Genomic DNA, 20,631 nt, shown 5'->3' with positions numbered 1-20,631 from the left:
TCTAATTATACTAAACATGGTCTAAATGAGATTGAGAAATGTTTAGAACATGAGACATGTAATATGGATGTATCTGTCTAAAGATCGTGACTTTTCTTTGTTTAAAAATCAAATTTCATTTGTCTAAATGTTGTCATGATGATTGATTTGTGTTTATGAAATATATATTATGTGCATTGGGGATTGAAATCGGGTCTGTTTTCTATACAGTAAAAAAAAAAAAAAAAACTATTTAAAAAAATAATTGAAGAGAGAAAATGACGTGACACAGTCTAATTCGTTAAAAAATAATAATTTTTTCTCTCAACTCACCTTTTATTATTTTTTCGGCTAGTAATATGTTGATAAAGATTAATTTATTATTTATCTCTAAAAGACTTGGAAGGAATGAACCTGTTTGGCTCCTGCATTTCCTCCTTTATATTATCCCCTCTTTTGAACACGTCTCTTCTCATAGTCTCAAACATTTAACCAACCTAACCATCTATGTCAAACATCCGCATGTGTCCAGATTTGCAGATCCACTGCCCAAATGCTTAGTCACATTACAAAGTTCCAGTTTGTTTTGGATCATTTAATTTTCATTTTTTTCCCTGATATTTGACTGCTTTCATTAATCAAAAAAAAAATCCATAAAATATAAAAAACCCAAATATTGTTTTCAACCAAAATAAAAAATATGTTTTTTAGGGACCCGTTCGGTTCTTTCTTTTATTTTCTTATTCCTTTTATTTTTATAAATTTATTAAGAAAATCCAAAAAATATATAAAATATAAAATAAAATATTTCTAATAAAAACAAATATATATATATATAATAAATTAATAAGGGTGGGTTTGGATTTTACTTTCCTGTAAACTAACATTTTTTTTATTTTCTTTTGTATGTACCATATTTTGAGTTTCGCTATTTGTCTACAGATATTAACATTTTTATTTTTAGATTTAGGACTAACGAAATAGAATCATGTTGCAGAACAAAATGATACAAAACTAGACACATTTTTAGGCTTGAATTACTTTTAAGACGAATGCCTTAGGATTGGATAAATAAATAAAGCGTAAAATAATAATATTTTAAATAACCAAAAACTTAAAATAGAGACTATAATATGACAAACACGTGAGATATAGCGCGAGAACCTTTTCTCACGTGTAACCAATCACCAAACAAATAACATAATTTCTAAAATGCGTTTGAACACGCAAAATATTTTTTTTCTTTCATAATTTCTCGAGTATTAAATTAGGTGATGACTCTAAAAAAAGTCAAAGTTAGTCTAAATCGATATTTTTAAATGTACTATGGTCAAGCCTACCATTATGGTTCATCGTCTCACTCGAGACTCGAGGAAAATGTGAGTTAAGGGGCACGACTATTGAGTAACGAAAACATGCACCTTCCCGGAAAAAGGATCGATTTTTGGCGTAACAACTTTTCTGATGACTCTGCTATGGAGTAGTCCATGCTTAACTTGAAATAAAATTTTGGTCATTCTTAAGAATAATGTTTTACACCTTTAAGAAAAACAAATCTAAAAAGTAAAAAACTCAAAAAAAACAAAATAATAAATAAAGGCAAAAAAATGTACATCACCCGGTTTGCCTTTCTACTTTCTACGTGCATTGATTCTAATATTGGACTCATCGCCATATTATTTAAGGTAGTACACGATGTGCATTGTGCAATGTCATCTGTACACATATAGTATTATGTGAAAAAATTAGTCAATGAAGAATTGCGATATGTTTTAAATTTGAGCGATGATGCGAGATGATGAATCTAAGTACACAATATCGATCATTCTCCCTGACGATGATGTCCCTTTTGAGGGGTATGGATTGTGGGGAGATGATGAGAAATTCCCAATTGAGACGACGCTTCCTCTTGTCGGTGATTTTTTATGCTCTCCGACAAGGGTGAGTGAACTCTCTCTTCTGATTTCTCTATAGAAACAAAATCCCATTTATGATTCCTAAGACCTAGTCATTCGTTGTTCCCGAACGGTCAAGCGTCTAAAGCCTTTATGTGTCTACTATACTTATGTAAATATGTGTATGCATTATAGTTGAGATAGGCTCCCATAAGTACATATTGGATTTAAAAAAATACAACATTTGTTTGTCTTTGGTGTTTGTTTTGGAGGTAGATCTATGATTAATGCCATGACGCTAGCCATTTAGACCGCCAATCACAAGTGTTGTGGGCTTCACCACGAGATGTTCAAGATAAGCGTGATAATACCCTTTAAGAAAATGACTTAGTCATAAAGGTCGCGATCAACCACATGTCATGTGCCTTTTACTCTTTAAGTGGAGCAATACAAAGACAATTACAGTTTTAACAAAAAAAAAGTTTGACCTTTATGACTATATTTCTATAAGAGTCAAGCCAAGACAAACGAAAAAGACGAAAGACCAAATGATGAGGGGAGAAGGAGCTCGAAGGAGACTCGAATTTTTTTTCTATCAATTCAATGTAAAATATTTCCTATACTTTGCAAAACATCATGGACATGGTAAGGCGGTGATGAGGGTTGAATAAATGTGATGATTTATCTTGTTTACTACTAACCCATATTTTAATACTTTCATTTTAAATTAAAACGAGTTGCAAAGTGTGCACATATTTCCCCTTAGTACACGTACATGCATAAATGATGACGCGTGTTATCATATGATTGATGTGGATTTTTTTCTTAATAAATTTTCTAGATCTATAGATTTTTCATGATGAACCAAAAACGAGATCCATTGATTGAAACATCACAAAAATAGCATAATTGATTATGTTTCACATGCACAACATTTGCATTACATATAGGCATTGAAGGATCATCACTCCATAAGACGTGTTCATGATATTATGACTTTCCCTTGCTTCGAGACTAGGATGATTATGTCATCTGGACAAAGATATTTCCTGATCCACACAACGATCATTACGCAATGACAGGAATGTAAATCGTGTCCTCAAATTCCTATATGTTACGCCCATTTTATCCTCTTGAAGAATCTTTGAATTCATTCAAACAAAAAAAGTAACTAAAAAAGTTTACTACACGACAATAAAGCAATGCATTATGGATATACAAGCATGCGAAAAGTGCTAACTCGATGTAAAAATCGAGAGATAATACACTATATTGATGTGAGTCCTATTATATTTTGATGAAGCCTTGACAAACTACCATATGTATAAATGATGACATCTTGAAGCAACTCAAGTATGCGAAGATGTTAAGGACAAATACATGATTTAGGATGGTCACGCTTATTCATCAACTTTTAATTCATGACATGATCTCTCGATCATAATCCACAATTTTAAATCCTAAAAGCTCGGCTGAAGTCAAACACAAGGACGATAATGGATGTCACTTTTCAAATGTCTATAGTGGTACGCTTAACAAACTTGAAGCGACCTCGTCATATCTTCTTGAAGAATTTTTTATTCCATTCTAAAAAAAGGGTAGTTAGACCAACCAACCATGTAATTGAAGTAATGCATTGCAGATAAGCAAGCATGTGTGAAATGCTAACTCGGTATATAAAACGAGAGATGATACACTCCATTAATGTGAGTCATATTATTGTTTTGACGTGGCTCTATCGAGTAATTCACAAAAGACGATGAAATACCTCCTGAAAAACCTGAGCACAAAATTAGGACATTATCTCTTGATCATAAGCAATGACTCTAGGTCCAAGAACGCGACTGAAGCTCGGGCTCAAGAACGATGCTCATGAAAGAATGATCTTAATGTCTACTTGATCTAGTGAGTCAAACATTCAAGGTAAATTATAGAAGACAATGAAGGATCTCCTAGACAACCCGAGGACAAGATTCCTTCCCATACTTGATTGATGGTACATTTGGAGGTCTAAAAATGTCATGAATAGAGAATTTGGAAATGATTGACCCTTCGTAGGATTGCATTTATATATGCATGCATTAAAATCATTGCATTGAAAATATTTGTATCAACAAACCTAAAAAATTGAAATGATGATAACAACATCAACCAAAATAAAATCGCAATTTTATACACTAAGACACTTATAAATAAATGAAAGAAAAAATAACAAAAAAGAAGAAAAGGAATGCAACTTTAGTTCTCATATTAAAGGATCTTCTAATAAAATAAAATCTTAATTCATACACTAGGACATTTTCAAGAGGAAAAAATGAAAACACAAACAAAAGGAAAATAAATTAATGACCACGAACTACGTCAATGACCTAATTCTTTGTAAAAAAACAAAAAAGACGATATTCCTAATTTCGAAAAAAAATTCTCTATGTTAAGACTGGCATTCCTTGAAAAACATTAATAAAATGTCTAAACCTAAAAAATAAATAAATGATGTGATGTAAGACGTTTATCCCCGATAACGCATTCTAAGTAAAAAAAAAAGATGTGATCTAAGACGTTTATCATTGATAGCGCATCCTAAGTCATTCAAAAAAAGAAAAAAAAAGATGCGATGTAAGACGCCTATCATCAATACTGCATTATATGTCATTCGAACTAAAAAGAAAAAAGGAAAAAATAGATGTTTTGTAAGACGTATATCCTTGATAACGCATTTAAATCATCAAAAAAAAATACGGTGTAAAACATATATCCTTGATAACACGTTGTAAGCCATCTTAAATTGAAAAAAATAATGGTAATGAAACGTAAATCGTTTATCGCAAGTAGCACATTCTAAACCATTCAAAAAAAGAGAGAAAAGGAACCTAGCTCACACTAAGGGCATTAAAAAAAATCATAGTTCATACTAGGAGCATTTCCAAAATAAAATTGACACTTTTGCACTTTGAAGTATGTTTCGACTTAATTCCTCTATCAAATGATACGTAGGTAGCCTTGTCTCGAGGCCCATTTGTAATCATTTGCAGGTACCATTCCCTGAACTTTACTACTTGTCTATAGGTACTAGCATTTTTATTTTAAAATTTAGGACTCATGACATAGACACATGCTCTAGAACAGAATGATAGAAAACTAGACATATGTTTAAGTTTGGATTAATCACCTTTAGACGCATTCACTATGATTATGATTGAATAAATAAATAAAGTGTAGAATAATATTATTTTAAATGGTCAAAAAATTTAAGTAAAATTGTAATGTGACATACACATGAGACATAACACGTGAGCCTTTTCACTTGTAACTAATCAAGCACCGAACCAAGAATATAATCTCTAAAATGCATTTGAACACGTAAAATGTTTTTTTTGTACTAATTTCTCGAGTAATCAATTAGGTGACAACTCTAAAAAAAGTCAAAGCTAGTATAAATCGATATTTTTAAATGAATTATAGTCAAGGATATCATTTTGGTTTCCCGTCTCACTCGAGAATAATGTGAGTTATGGGTGCGACTATCCAATAAAAAAGACCTTCTCGAAAATGGTTGATTTTTTGCAATACAGAATATATTTAGCTCTTAACTTTGACACATTTTATTAATTTGTATCTAAGTACAATAATTTTCCATTTTTTATTACATAAAATTAGATCACTACATTAAAAAAATTACATTAGTTATATATATATATATATATATATATATATATTAAAAAATATTTCAAATTAGCTTTAATATCATATTAAAAATCATACTATAATATTTGATTTTATCCCTCTACTAATTAATTAAAACAAAAGTAAAAATGCAAATTTGCCCCTATATGAGAAAGGTAGATTATCCTCAAATTCACTTATCAAAAAACTTAATGTAAAATCTCCCAGCCAATACTATTTATTTGAATATTTTATACATATATTTTAAAATAATTTCCCAAATTTTCAAAAAATAAATAAAACTTAAAATTTAGGAGAATAGAAAAAATGGAGGGGCTCAAGTCCCACGGCCCATTTATAGAAACAGAAAAATCAGCCCATAATCTATCACCAAACTAAAACATTTCCCAGTTGTAATAAAATAAGTATTATTTTTTTAAGCTGAAATTTATTATTTTGAGTAAGTTAGCATCAGTATCAGTCAAAGAGTTAATTAATAACTTAAACCACATTATTTTAAAGTTTTTAAAAAAAATATTTTTTAAGGAAATTTTGAAGTATATAATATTAGACCATTAAATATTAGCATATTTATGTAGGTTATTAGACATATTAGAGGACTATGTTCAAATTTAAATATTTTTATTTTTATTATTTTAAATTCGGAAAGAAATTGGTTGACCTTAGGTTTTCTATTGAACTCATTCTAGGATCAATTTAATTTATTTTTTTAGTTAAATCAAATATTTTAGATAAAATTCTTTCATGTGAGATATTTAATCAATTTTATTATTAAAAAACAATATTTTTAACAAGTTAATAATGAATTTGGTGGATAAATCATTGAACCAACAAGAAAATCCCATTTAATAAAATAACACTTGTCCCACGTGTCCCATTTTTGGCAGCATAATAAAATATAAATTAATTTATTTCAGATAAGACATTTTCTTTTTTATATATCTCAACTTGCTACAATGACCCACCCGACAAATAAATGCTGCCAATTGCTATTTATTTGTTTGGTTTCTTTTGATCATCTAACATTCAATTCTATATAAAACCCAAATTATTACATAACTCAAAATTAAAATTTAAAAATATATATTACTAATAAAAACAATGAATAGCTAGCTAGCATTCAAAATATTTTTATTTATTTTTAATTTGGATGGGAATCTCAAATATATTCAATTCTTCCCATGTGAATCTTTGCAACTAAACAAATGAAAGAGGACAAAAATACATCTATTGATAATACCAAAAAAGGATAACAATAATTAAAATAACTTAAGCCCTACAAGTATAAAATAATTAATATACTTTACATTTTATATGTATATATAGACAAAAAAATATATATTAACTTTGAATAAATTATATTAATTTAGAATATATATTATCTCAACTAAATAAACATTCATATGAGATATTTGACAAAAAAAAAATTATTTCAATCTCAAAATTATCTAATTTTTTCATCCAAACTCATACTCAAACCTCAAACTATGAGTAAAGTATTTTTAAATATGTTTATTAGTTATATATCTAGTTTGACATTTTCATAAAACTTCAATAATTGTAATAAAATTGTCAAAATTACTTCCAAACATAGTAACAAAGAAAATTTATTGGCGACAATTTTTTCTTTTGGTAGACATTTTTTTTTGTATTTTGCATTTGTAAATATTCTATTACAAAGAGATTTTATTTATCGTTTTATTAAGAAAACAATGACTAGTTTAAAATCAACAACTCTCAAAATTAAATATTTTTTTGTTTGTTTGTTAAAAACATACTTTCAGTCACTTTGAAGACAACATAATTAGTGTTTGATAGTCATGAAAAAATTAACTATAAAAAAATCTGATCAAGAATAAAAGAAAAAATAAAGAAATATGAGAAAGAAAGACTTCAAATACTTAAATGAAACTCTTTCAATTTTTTTAATGATTGTTATTTTCGTTCATTTTTTAATGCCTAAGTGAGACCCAATCACATTTACTTTTTAGGCTATAATGCTAAGCCCAATATGCATATGTAATATTATTACTTTTTAAAAAGTAAACATTATAGAGGTCCTAAAAAACAAAAATAAAATATTGAAGATAAACAATAAACATGAAAAAGAAAAAAAAACTTAATTCACTTCATTAAATTTAGCACTTAAAGTTACATATATATATATATTAGTTTAGATCTGTTGTAAAATTTATTGACATTTTTAGGACTAAATATATATTAATTAAAATGTGGAGCCATTCTTTATTACTTGTTAAATTATTTATGCTAACAGTAGATGTTGTATTTAATTAATAAAATTTTAAATAAAAACGTTAATTTAAAAGAGATCGTTATTGTGAAAATAACACGTAATTGAATAAATTTGGATCATAAAAGATAAAAATAAAAATATATTTATATTTATATTTATATTTCACTGTAAATGGTTTGCCAATTCTTCACCTTATAATTATTTAAAAATACTAGTCACTTTTATCAATTAGATGATTTGAAACACTAAATTATTATTCTAATTTTATTCAAATAATATTATTAAACCTAACTTATGGTCATCTATTTAAATATTGTTAATCATTGCCTCTTGTTTTCTCTTAAAAATCTCACCCTATTGAAAGAGAAATTTGTCTCCATTAAAAGACACATCAACATCAATCCCTCACACTTTTTATATACAAATTACAAACCGACAAAAGTATCATATTCAATTTATCAAAATAATTAATATTTCTCATACAATTTATTGAAAATATTATTTGGACAAAAATTATGACACCAAAAAGCCAATGGTAGGGTATTCCTCTATAAAGAAAACACAATAAACAATACATAACTTCCAAAAATATGAAAATCAATGAATCATACCTCCAAATTGTCAAAAATAAATAAAAAATTAATGAAGCCTACAATACATTCTTTCATTTTAATCCATTTACAATCATCTCCATAATCAAATCATTCCAAGAATCAATCGGACCGGGCAAACACCAATGAAGACAATCGTAATACTTCGTATTATTACTCGATAACGGATGAGCATGTCTATACAACCCCGGATGCCCATCGGGCCTAAGCGAAGATTGCGACATCACATCAAGAAGCCTCAACTTCATTCCCTTCTCAAACCCCTTCCTTTGGGCTTTCTCAAACTCGTCTATCTCAACTACCCGAAGAATTTCTGTCAATTGGGTTATTTTCAACTCACCCTCTTTAACGGGCTCGGTTCTTTGACAACTCCCACCATTATACCACTCGCCGTTTTCAAAATGGTCGGTCGTCGTTGTTCGATAAAAGATCGTGCCATTATGGTTCGACTCGAGAATGAAGTTGAATAGGTTTTTGAGGATTTTTCGATAAGCTAGATTGAACGCGATATTAGTGTAGTTCTTTTCGTTTGGGAGACTGTGACCTCCTAAGATTGTGTTGTTCTCGTAGTAGATCGCGGATTTGGAAAACCATTCGCCGCTAGAGAATATCATGTAGTCTAAACTCGGGTATAGATCTGTCCATGTTTGGTCGAGCTTATCAAGGTGGAGTTGAATAGGAGCGGATGAAACGCCGTTGTAATCTTCGAAAATTGAAGCTTTGGCTAAAAAAGGTGACCAAATAACCGAAATAGTGAAGTTATATGAAGCGAATTGCCATCTTTTTGATCTCCATTCTTCGTCATGGTAAACTTCAATAGCTGGATCCACCTGATCAATGAACATATTAATATCCCTTCATCATTTACTTCAATTAAAATACACTTACTTTATAAAGACAAAAAATTACAATAATTTACTTTATATGTTATGTGGATTTTATAGATATTATCACAATCTCTATAATCTATATTATAATATATGTCAATAAATACATTAAAAGTAACTTTTTCATAAATAAATAATTTATTTCAAAGTTCATTCTAGTACCATACACACTTGGGCCTTCTTCCAGATTATTAAAAAAAGAAAATTTAAAAAGGTAATAATTCCTTTTTGATAAAATAGGTATTAATAATAATTTGAAATAAAATGTATTTTAGTAAATGAATCGAATAATTTGATGAAATTAGGAGAAAAATACTGTTTTTATTTTATTTTAATAACCCAAAATGAAGAAGGCATGGATTGCAATAATATTTCATATATAGTTAAATTCCATTTGAGAGTTCAAACCCGAACACGAAACCCCTAAGTCATGACCCTCTTTTCAACATAATGTATTCTTAATGAGAATTAAAATTCAGATATTTTAAACAAAAACTATTTTCAACAAAATGTGTTCTTAGTAAGAACCAAAATTGAGATATTTATAAATTCTTTTTGGGTAAATTGACATTGACATGCAATCTACTTTTACTTAATCTTTTTATCCCCATGTTTTACTAAAAAGATGTATCTTTCACCATGAATTTGTTTATACATAATTAAACCTAAAGAATTCAGAGTTTTGTGGTTGAAGGTTTGAAAGATGGGACCCAAAAAAAGGATGACTTGTTTTCCACCATTGGAAGTAAAGTAGATACGAGTTTCATGATGTATCATTGAAGCTATCTATAATCATTAAAAAGTAATTTTTGTTCTAAAAACTATATCACAATTAGCTTAAGAACAATGAAGGATTCAATTTGACATACCTGGGATAAAATGCAAAGCAAAGATTCAACATGGTTTCTTGACAAAGAATCCCCAATCAATGCCCATGTTTTGTTCTTCATCAATTCAAGAAACTTCTTAGCATCAAAAGAAGGAAGATCACAATCTCTTGGACGCCATTTCCAGTAAAGGAAACCAGTATCAGGCCTTCCATTCTTAATACAATCCTGATGAGAAGTTATCAAATGACATGTCTCGTATGTATAAAGAGGACCAGATGGATTTGGAATCCAATCTCCACTGAATATATCACATTTTTCTGCAGGACAATGCCAAATTCTCATCAAAATTGAACATAATATAGAAACTGCCATCATTTTGTTCATATATTCAATGCAAAATGAATCAATTCGTTCAAACACAATCACTGTAATAAATTACCTTTATTCGGCTTCTGATCTGTCAAATCGACAGTAACTGACGGTGGATTTTCCGGCGAATCGGCTAAACTTCCATTGACAGATATCCGATTCGCACTCGATTGACCGTCTTTAGACAAATCTCCAGGAGAATCGGCTGAAGGTTCTAGTAAACTTCCATTAACAGATATCCGCTTCGTAGTCTCGTCCAAATCGGTCCAAATTTGCGGCGAAATCTGGTTGGAAGGTTGAGTGTTGTTCGTGGATTGTCCGTTTTCTGATAAATCTCCAGAAACAAGCGGATTTAGATTGACCGTCTGATTGATAAAAGGAATAGTCTCGCCATCTGTGAAACCAGTTGAATCAAGGTACATTATCTTAAATGCAAGACCGATTAAAATTAAGAATACGATCAATTTAGCAAGTATGTAATCTCTTCGTTGAAATGAACCCCACAGTTTCTCCCATTTTGGCTTTGTTCTCTGCACCATCGTACTCTCTCTCCTCTTTCTCTCTCTAGAAGGGTTTTAAGCTTGACTGTTAATGGAAGAAGATGAATATTTATATATATATATATTTATTTTATTTTTGTTGTATTAAAGTAATTAAGAAAGTTGGTAAACCGACATAATAGTAATAAAAATGGAGATTAATTATTATAAATATTAGTGAAACTATTTATTATATATATAATTACTTTAAATAATAATTGCTTGTTTCTTAAGAGATTGATCTCATATTTAATTTTGAAAAAGAATTTACCCTTTGCTTAAATCTTAAGTTAATTGAGTTTGTTTGTTGGGAATTTAAAAGGAAGTTATTTTAAAATAAATAAGTTTGAATTCAAGTCAATGGAAGTGGGTTTGAAAGAGTATAGATTTACACCCTAAATAGAATTATTTGAATTTTTTTTTTTAATATACAAAATTAACATGACACCACATTTCTATTTAAGACGTTTAAGTGATATTCACACTTCTTTATTTTTTTAAAAATGTTCATGTATATCAAAAATAAAAAAACGATTAAACACAACAACAAAACATGATATTAAAAAAATAAAAAATAAGAAAAAACAATACTTAATAAGTTATTGAGCTCGTAAATATTCGAGAAGAACAATTAACTTCCCGACAGACTCTATTAATTTCCTAAACAAATTTCAAAAAAACGTCATAATAATAACATTATAAATGATACGCAACAGACGACTACGATCATTGAAAATTCGGCGATTTCTCTTCAACTAGATAGTTCACAAAAAAAAGTTATTAGTATTATAATTCAAATATGTATATCTGACATTATCATTTACATCAATTCAAACTTTTCAACAACTATCTAAAAACTCGAACATCATTAAATGAATCTCAATATTACTCATTAAAAGACTTCAAATATTAGTCACTCATCGACAATGCAAGAGTAAGTGAATTGTCAATTCAACATTTTCGTGACATTTTTGACAAGCCATAATACAACACATTTTCGTGACACATAAGACAATGACACTCACACTTCTATTTAAGACGTTTAACCACTATTGTCACATAAGTTACTTAGTCCGGGTTTGAAAAAAAAAACTTCAATACAAAAAATATGTTTAATAAATTTTAAGAAATGATACACTATAAAGACTTATTTTTAAATGTGAGATTTAATTAATTAATACTTTATTAATATTAATCCCATGAAAATAAAAATTGTTGGCTTGAATTTAGAAATAAAATATACTGAAATTCCATCTAAATTTAAGTGCTTTATTTTAGTTTAAAAATAATATGTGAGATTCTACTTTAAGTTTTAGTTTAATTATAAATTAAAATAATAACTTAAAGAATAAAGTTATAATAATCTATAAATATAGGAGAAGTAAATGTTCATTTAAAGCTTTTTGAATTTCTTTTTAATTCAACTATCATTAATATATGGTTAAATACATATTAGTTGTTATAATTATATATTATTAATGATATTTGAATTGAAAAAGACAACATTTAAATGAGGAAACCAGCCCATGTTTTGAAGAGTGACTTGAGCTGGGTTAGGGTTGGCGTGGTTATTTAAAAATAAATTAATAATTAGTGATAATTTTTAGAAGTTAAGTATTTTTTTTATAAAAAGAAAAAAAAGTTTAATGTAATTGTAAAATTAACTCATTTAGACACATGTACTAATAAATTAGTATCATTTAAATTTATAATAAAAAAATGATTTATTTAGTTTTTTTATTTTTAATTTATATATTTAAAAATTAAATATTAATATATTTTCTCTCTCATTTCTTTTCATTTAGTACTAATAAATAACTCTTTATTTTTATTTTTTTTTTATAATTTTTTATTTTATTTTTATATGAGTATTTTTTATTGATTATTTAAATTTTATTTTAAATATATAAGTATTCATCATTAATTATTTTAATTTTATATTTTTTCTTCTTTTTTATATATTTTTTTTATATTCATATTTATTATTAATTATTTTAAAATTGTTTGATCCCAATGATTGAAAATAACAATAAAAATCTTTTCAAAAATAAAAATCCTTCAATAAAAAAATAAATTAATTAAGAATTAAAAATTGAATAATAATAAAAACTTATTCATTAAACATCAAAAGAGTAATAATCAAATATTAGACAAAACAATGCATCTTATTAGTACTATAAGTCGTGAATAAAAATTAAATAAAAAATTATTAATTTTATTTTTGTTTATATTAAATTAAATAAAAAAAATCTTTAAAAAAAAATATTACAGTAAAATATAAAATTTATAAATAAGTTGTTAAATTTTTTTCAAAAAAAATTTAAGAAATTTGAGAAATAAAAACTAATAAAAAAAGAAGATGACATATAAAAGAGAAATTAATATTAAAATAATAAAAAAATTAAGAATAAAATAAATTACCTGGTTTAATTAATGAAAAAAAGGAGAGAAAAAATATATTAATATTTAATTAATAAATATATAAATTTAAAAATAAAAGTTAACCATGATTATTAAAATAAACTAAATGAGCCAATTTTTTCTTTTATAAAATATAGTAGATGGTTTTGTGAAGTGTAATATTAATTCTTTTTAATTAAATAAAAATAATAATTTAAAATATATGATATTTTATTATTTTGGTTAACGAATTAAATGGAATAGTAACGAGATAAAGTGAGATAATATTTTTTTATTTTAATAATTTAAATAACCCGAAATGAACTTAGCCTTACTCTCAAAATAATAAAACAAATTTCACAAAATTCATAGACATATTATGTAATTTGGTTAAATGCACAAAATTATCAATATTAAGGATTATACAAATTTCTCAATTGTAGATATCAAAAGATGCTGAGCTGAATCACCCATACATCTTCATTTCATATTGGACACACACAACATTTAAAGATATGATATTAATGTTTTATGATATAATTATCTCATTATCAATATATCAAAGAGATCCCTATATCAAAATGTTTAATAAATCAAAGGACACATATTCAAATTCAATATTATAATATCTTAAGTTGAAAACATTTATGATTGTAGTACATGCTAATTTTCTCATTTTTTTTATCTCATTCCCATAAAGGTAACCCAATTTTACTTTAAAAATATCAAAACTGGTTTAAATGTCAGTAACCCAGTTTGGGAGCATTTGCAAATTTTAAATTTCAAAGTTGATTTTCAAATTCAAAGCATCTCTTTAGTTTTAAAATGTAATTTCAAATTATCTTTTTAAATTATAAATATTAAATTGTCAATATAGTTGAATTATTATTTTTTTTTTGTTAAGAATATTTCTTTTACCATTTAACTACATTTTAATTTAGTTATGTTAGAATTATAAAAAATAAGTAAAATATTTTAAAGATATTAATATATATCTAAAAAAATATAATAATTAATTTAATTATAAACAAGTTGGAAATAGTTAAAGTGTGAGCACATATGTTAAATGAAAAATATTCAATATGTCAATGTTATGTATCATTTAAACTTTAAAATGTTTTTATTTTTAATTGAGAAAGTTAGCAAATTCTTAGTTGTAACTTATTAAAAATCAAATTAATGACATTTTTGTCCCTCTAAGTATATTTTTATCCCTTAAAATTTAAATCCATCTAAACTATAAGAAACTTCAAATATAACAATAATAAAACAGAAAAAGGTGGTTCTATCTGTACACCAAATTGACATAGAAGGGCAGCTAAGTCAACAAAGATCAAATTCAAAGAAAATATCTACAATGTAAAACCATCATAGCCACTAGAAATTAAGTTGGATAGTTGTATGATTGAATTTGATTGCTTATTATATAAAAAACAATCCATCACACATAACTTTTTTTTTTCTCATGTTAGTTAATAAATTTATTTTCCATCATTTTTAAAGGATGAGAGAACATATTCATATTTTTTTTACTGTTTATGCTCTCAAATTATTATTATTTTTTAAAATAATAGCAAATTGTTTAAACTAGGTGCTAGGATATTATGATTTTATTATACTTCCTTTCAAACTATACTGATCCAAATTACCCAAATTAATTTGAAAAAGTTTAAATCCATTTAAACATTTTTTCTTTGTTGAAAGGATACAATTTTTTAAATTTTTATATTTATAATTATAATTTTATATAAATAAAGCTATAATTTATAAAACAATAAATCATATTAAATTAAACTTTAATAACATTAGTTAAATTATAATAAATTAAGAAAAACATAAAAATTAAATAAACTTATTTATAATAATATGGTATAAAAAAATAAATGTATTTATTTAAAATTATATATTTTTAACTTATTAATTTATTTCAATATATATATTTTTTTTAATGTAATAAAAAATATTAATGTGATAATACCAATAAATATATCAAAAACATATTAAATTGGTCAAAAATAATATATATATATATATATATATATATATATATATATATTAGTTGTCTAGAAAATGTGTTGAATTGATATATTAATATATATAAAACTCAGAAAAAAGAAATATTAACCAAGTCAAATCAGTGTTAATCATGTCAAACAAATGCAAATGATGAAAAATAAGTAGAATAAATTTAATTTAAAAACAAATTTTAATTTGGATTACCTAATTTAATTTATCACACATATTATATTAGATGAGTGATAGAGTGAAGGAATTTATTGAGGGAATTTGGTGAGGGAATGACGTGACATCACCTTCATTGGTTGGAAATGTAAAAGTGAGAGGAAATAGAGAAATTATTTGATTTTTTCAGCAAATAAGATTATGCCACGTCATTCCCTTACCAAATTTCCTCACCTAATCATTTCTCATTATATTATTCATTAATATGAATTAGGTATCAATTTGAACATTTGTTCACCCCTAATCCAAACCCATGATTGTAAACCCTAACAAGAAACACATAAAAATATCCTGAAAATACAAGACCAAGTCTAATTAAAAACAGTCTATTTTCTAAGAAGAAAAACCCTTGAAACACAAAAAAATACTAATCCTCGACTCCACCAAAGTCAATAATCTAACTAATCTAAAGTCCGACACCCTTTTACTAAAGGATCATAACAAACAAAGGACTTGAACCTTTTAAATTCATTGGATTCCATCATCCTTTTTCTTCTTAATTAATCTTGAACATTATTAAAAGTTTACTTTAGATCTTGAATGACATACCATTTATCTTCTTAAGTGAAATAAAGTAGAATGGATATGACAAAAGATGAAATAAACAATATTACTACTACTACTAGTGTTCTAACCTTTTATGCATTTCGATCTTCAATAGAATGAATAGAATCGACCCGCCAACGCTTGATTTGCAGTCAAAACAAGAACAAGAACAAGAACAAGAAGACAGAACTCTGGCAAGCTAGGGTTCAAAACGAAATGAATCTTGAAACAAAATTAAATACAAAATTATTAGAGATCCACCGACACAGACATACCTGTCCCTAAGCAACTGTCAATAAATTACCCCCCTCAACTACTTACCTAGTACCTTTTATATAACTTATTTCAAACCAGATTTTAAAATTTACAAAATTTAAGATGCCTATTCCCTTTTAACACATCTTAAAACAGTTTTTTTATACTTAGTACTGCTACTACTATTTGATAAAATTATTACAATAAATAAATCTTACCATCTCAATATATTAACAATTAATGATAAATAACAAAGCAAGATTGAATAAATAAAAACCATCTTGCAATATACAATACAATATAACATCAATGAAAGGCACATACCAGAACGACCCGATGAGCATTTGAATTGTCAGTTCGCCAGGAATCTCGGGACTTGCATGCCAAATCCACATTTTTGTCTGTCAACTCTGTTAAGAAAGAAGTCGGGGTTTTTTAATATGAGATCTCAACCTCTTAGTTCAAGACTCTTAACACTTAGAGCTATTGTTTTGGGGAGAAAAAGTTGAAACACGGTTTTGAATCTTAATCCACACATTAAAATTTCAGTAAAAAACTCACGTTGGAGCAAGTTTTCCGAGGCTGGTCAGCTCTTCGCCACTGTACTTGTCAAAAACTCTACCAGAAAACAGAATGACATAATACTTATTTCTTGTTGTTGGCAGACCTCTGCTAGATAGTAAATCTAGATCTCTTTCGTTAAGTTCACGTCCGTTCACATAAATGCCAGTGTTTCCATTGGCACAACGCTCTTCCATTGGCGAACTGAATTGATCGATAAATGGCTGCACGCAAAAAGAACAGATCAGACAAGAAACAAAATGAAAGAATTTCCAACAATTAGCATTCATTAGATGATAGTTAGTTAATCTCACAAGGATTATGCCAAGGCAAGGATGGCCAATTACACCCCAAAATCCAGCTTGAAAATCATACCTGAACAGAACAAGAAATAATTCATTGAACAAATACCAACCTGATTTCCACTTATTCGATGATGAATCAATCAGAAGACAAGAAAAAAATTATTTATGAGATTGTGCAGAAGGAAGATTCAAGATCTTTTGCTAAATCAAAGCTCGACAAAGACTATTAATCGGTGTTAACTTTGATGGGGAAAGACAAAAGGAGCAAACCCGATGTCACTAAAGAAGTTCAGCCCTATGTTAACCAGATCATTTGATAACCTCGAATTGAAGCTTTTTAATTTTGATAAATGATATGGTGACTTGTACTGTAATGGTTTGGAAAAGATCTTCACTTACAAAAAAATCCCTATAATTCAGCTTTGATTAATCTAACAAAAAGTTCATGTATCTCCTTTGAGATCATAATCTAGTTCATCCAAACAGTGAACCCCAAATCGAGTGTTCTTTCTTCCTTGGTTCTTGTTTATCAAAGACATGTAGATGAACAATTAGAAAAAAAATTCTTCTAGTTTTGTATTGATTATATTCCTAGATTAAAAGAAAAGGCCAAAGAGTGTTATTAGGGTGCGATTATACATACCAGTAGTTTCCAGGTTGAATAGGTCCAGCCATCTTTTCAGCTTTCTTAACAATATGATCTGCCAAAGGATGTCCATTAACAAATACATTTGGTTTCACTTCAACACTTTGACTGGAACTTGAGAGGTCTGTTTGAATTCTCTTGTCGAAACCAGTATCGGAAGCATTAGAATAACCAACAAAAGAATCATCGATTTCAGTTGCCATGGATGCATCTTCCTCAGGATTCAAGGTAACATCCAATTCAGTTTCCACATACCCATTTCCGTCCAGGTTTTCGTGAGAATTCTTCCTGTCTTCAATTACCTCGTCTTGACTATAGGTTTCCTTCTGGCTTCCTTCCCCACATTTGCTTCCAATATCATCATCGGATGATGTGCTTGAAGCATCTTCCACTATGTTCTTTTCAGAATTATCCTCAAATTTTCTGTTTCCACCCAATATATAATCAGAGGATGGAAGAGGCATTGGCAAGCTATCCTTCATAGTTTTTGAGATGTCCGTTTTCTGATCATGTACCAAATGACAGGAAGTGGAAGAAACACATTCATCCTGTTTCTCATCATTGCAACCCAAATTCGATCTCTCATCAACTGATATTATGTTGGATGATTCAGTATCTGTCAAGTTGAAATTGCAGCTAGAATTATCAAAATCAAGTGACCAGGACTCTTTCGTATCGTGTTTCGCATGGTTATAATCTATTACATCTGTCCCTGAGGATTCAACAACTTCAGTTAAAGCTTGTTTGGCTGCTGTAAGACTTAGAACAAGCCCGTTTTTCTTCACATCGACCATATTTATAGAAGAACATGCTCCACAACATACTTGATGTTCGGTTCTGTCCTTCCTGATAGCCTTTAGAGGCAATTTCAACAACTCAAAGCAATTTGTGCACATTATAAACGGGGCACCACCAGCGATAGGCTTATAAACTTGTTTCTTTCCAGTTTCTGAATTCCTTTTGGATTGTCCTCTCAGAGAACCAGAAGTAACCGGAGTACTATCATTGGATGCTCTTTTATTCTTTGAAACTGACTGAGGATCTCTTGATGGAATTTGCCAACTATCAACATAGCAATTCAAGCAAGAGCAACCAAGCTCATGAGGAAAAGCTTTACACTCATTCACATGATTTCCATCAACACTCCTCCTTGCGTATTGAGATTCTATACTTTTGAATTCAGGAGACCAATAATTCCCACGTTCTCTAACCAGTGGAGAAGGACCATTGAAATTGCGGGTTGATGGAAGAGGTTTCCGATTATCTTCACCGTAATAGGCTCGAGGAACATGCCTCTGTGGACTGTTTGAAACATTTGGCAAATAGTATCCATGTCCTGCCCCAGCATAAGGGCTGGTCCTAGAAGATGATGATGTGTTGTGCATTGGAGTAGGCATCATTCTATTGTTTTGGAATCTTTGCCTTGGCTTCTCTGCTACATCACAAGATCTCATAATTTGATCCTTTAGTTCATCAATCTTCTTCAGAAGCTCGTCTTTTTCGTCAGGATGCATATGGTTAACATTTGCACTCTTCATATAGGAAGGATCATAGCCTGATTGATAACTCGAACCAACTCGATGATCATCAGCAGAATTAGGGAAATTTGAAAACCTCATCCTTCCTCCTACAGAATCTCTTCCACTCCCGTGAATTCTAACAACATCATTCTTCCTCACACTCCAATCTTCCATGGCAGACCTAGGTCGCGATGTACCACCATCTCTAGATTCTCTAATAGGGTTTTCAAATCTAGCATCGTAATAGCTTGATTTTCTATCATCCTCATCGTCATCGAGAGGCTTGATAGGTTTTTCAAATCTAGCATCGTAATAGCTTGATTTTCTACCATCCTTTCCGTAATCAACCATAGAATTCATTATCGTACAAGCTACTACAAGATCAAGAACAAAACAGCTTTATATCAAACCCTACGACAAAATGTTACCAGTCATAAACCCTCGGTTTGCTTAAATATCAAATCCAGCGTCATAAAAATTCTCAAAAACAGGTTGGACTAGACATTAATGAATATACGTAAGCAGATAACACATTAGAAGAAGAAAGAATCATACACGGTAGGTGAGAGTGGTTGAAGATGAGATTTCGCCGCTCAGGAATCAGGATTTGCAATTAACTGTACATTTTCATCATCTTCCTTCCATGCATGCTTGAATTTCCTGTAGTTAACGAGTATCATTCATTCATATAGACCGGATTCCAGTGGCTGAAATTGCTCAGAAAGTCTTCATCACTATGAACTCCATTTGGTTCATTGCTTGAGCCTTAATGAAGAAGTTGAACGCCGGTCGTTGACATTAATGTTTACGGCTCCAGAAATTGAGAGAAACGCGTTTCTTCTGGATTGTCCATATTTGAAAAAGACATATAATAAATAAACTACAATTTATTTATGTTTTTATATGGGACTTTGAAAAGGTCTAATTTAACAAAAATAAATATAATAAAAGAAAATAATTTGGAGAAGATAAAGTCTCTACCCAAGAAATATATATATATATAATTATAATCAAAGTGTTAACAATCACAACTGTTTATATATAATTAATTCATATACTTCTCAATAAGAATTGATATGAGTCATCAATCATATGATATAATAAATATT

At 28.4% G+C, this 20,631-nt stretch overlaps 2 protein-coding genes across 2 annotated transcripts; both read right to left on the bottom strand.

Annotated features, from left to right (window-relative positions):
- Window positions 1–8,392: 8,392 nt before the first annotated feature.
- LOC124931965 (protein trichome birefringence-like 23) lies at window positions 8,393–11,085 on the bottom strand. The gene is made up of 3 exons (XM_047472557.1): window positions 10,580–11,085; window positions 10,180–10,457; window positions 8,393–9,253 (listed from the first exon to the last, which is right to left on the bottom strand). The coding sequence occupies exons 1-3, from the start codon at window positions 11,046–11,048 to the stop codon at window positions 8,477–8,479; spliced, it is 1,524 nt and encodes a 507-aa protein (XP_047328513.1). The 5' UTR covers window positions 11,049–11,085; the 3' UTR covers window positions 8,393–8,476.
- A 5,440-nt stretch (window positions 11,086–16,525) lies between these two features.
- LOC124931516 lies at window positions 16,526–20,322 on the bottom strand. Its single transcript, XM_047471998.1, has 4 exons — window positions 18,000–20,322; window positions 17,366–17,426; window positions 17,052–17,275; window positions 16,526–16,900 (listed from the first exon to the last, which is right to left on the bottom strand). The coding sequence occupies exons 1-4, from the start codon at window positions 19,880–19,882 to the stop codon at window positions 16,843–16,845; spliced, it is 2,226 nt and encodes a 741-aa protein (XP_047327954.1). The 5' UTR covers window positions 19,883–20,322; the 3' UTR covers window positions 16,526–16,842.
- Window positions 20,323–20,631: the final 309 nt, after the last annotated feature.

Source organism: Impatiens glandulifera, chromosome 3, assembly GCF_907164915.1.
Source record: "Impatiens glandulifera chromosome 3, dImpGla2.1, whole genome shotgun sequence".
NCBI lineage: Eukaryota > Viridiplantae > Streptophyta > Magnoliopsida > Ericales > Balsaminaceae > Impatiens > Impatiens glandulifera.
The sequence above is the reverse complement of the archived record's forward strand: the minus strand, read 5'-3'. Positions and strand labels throughout refer to the sequence as shown.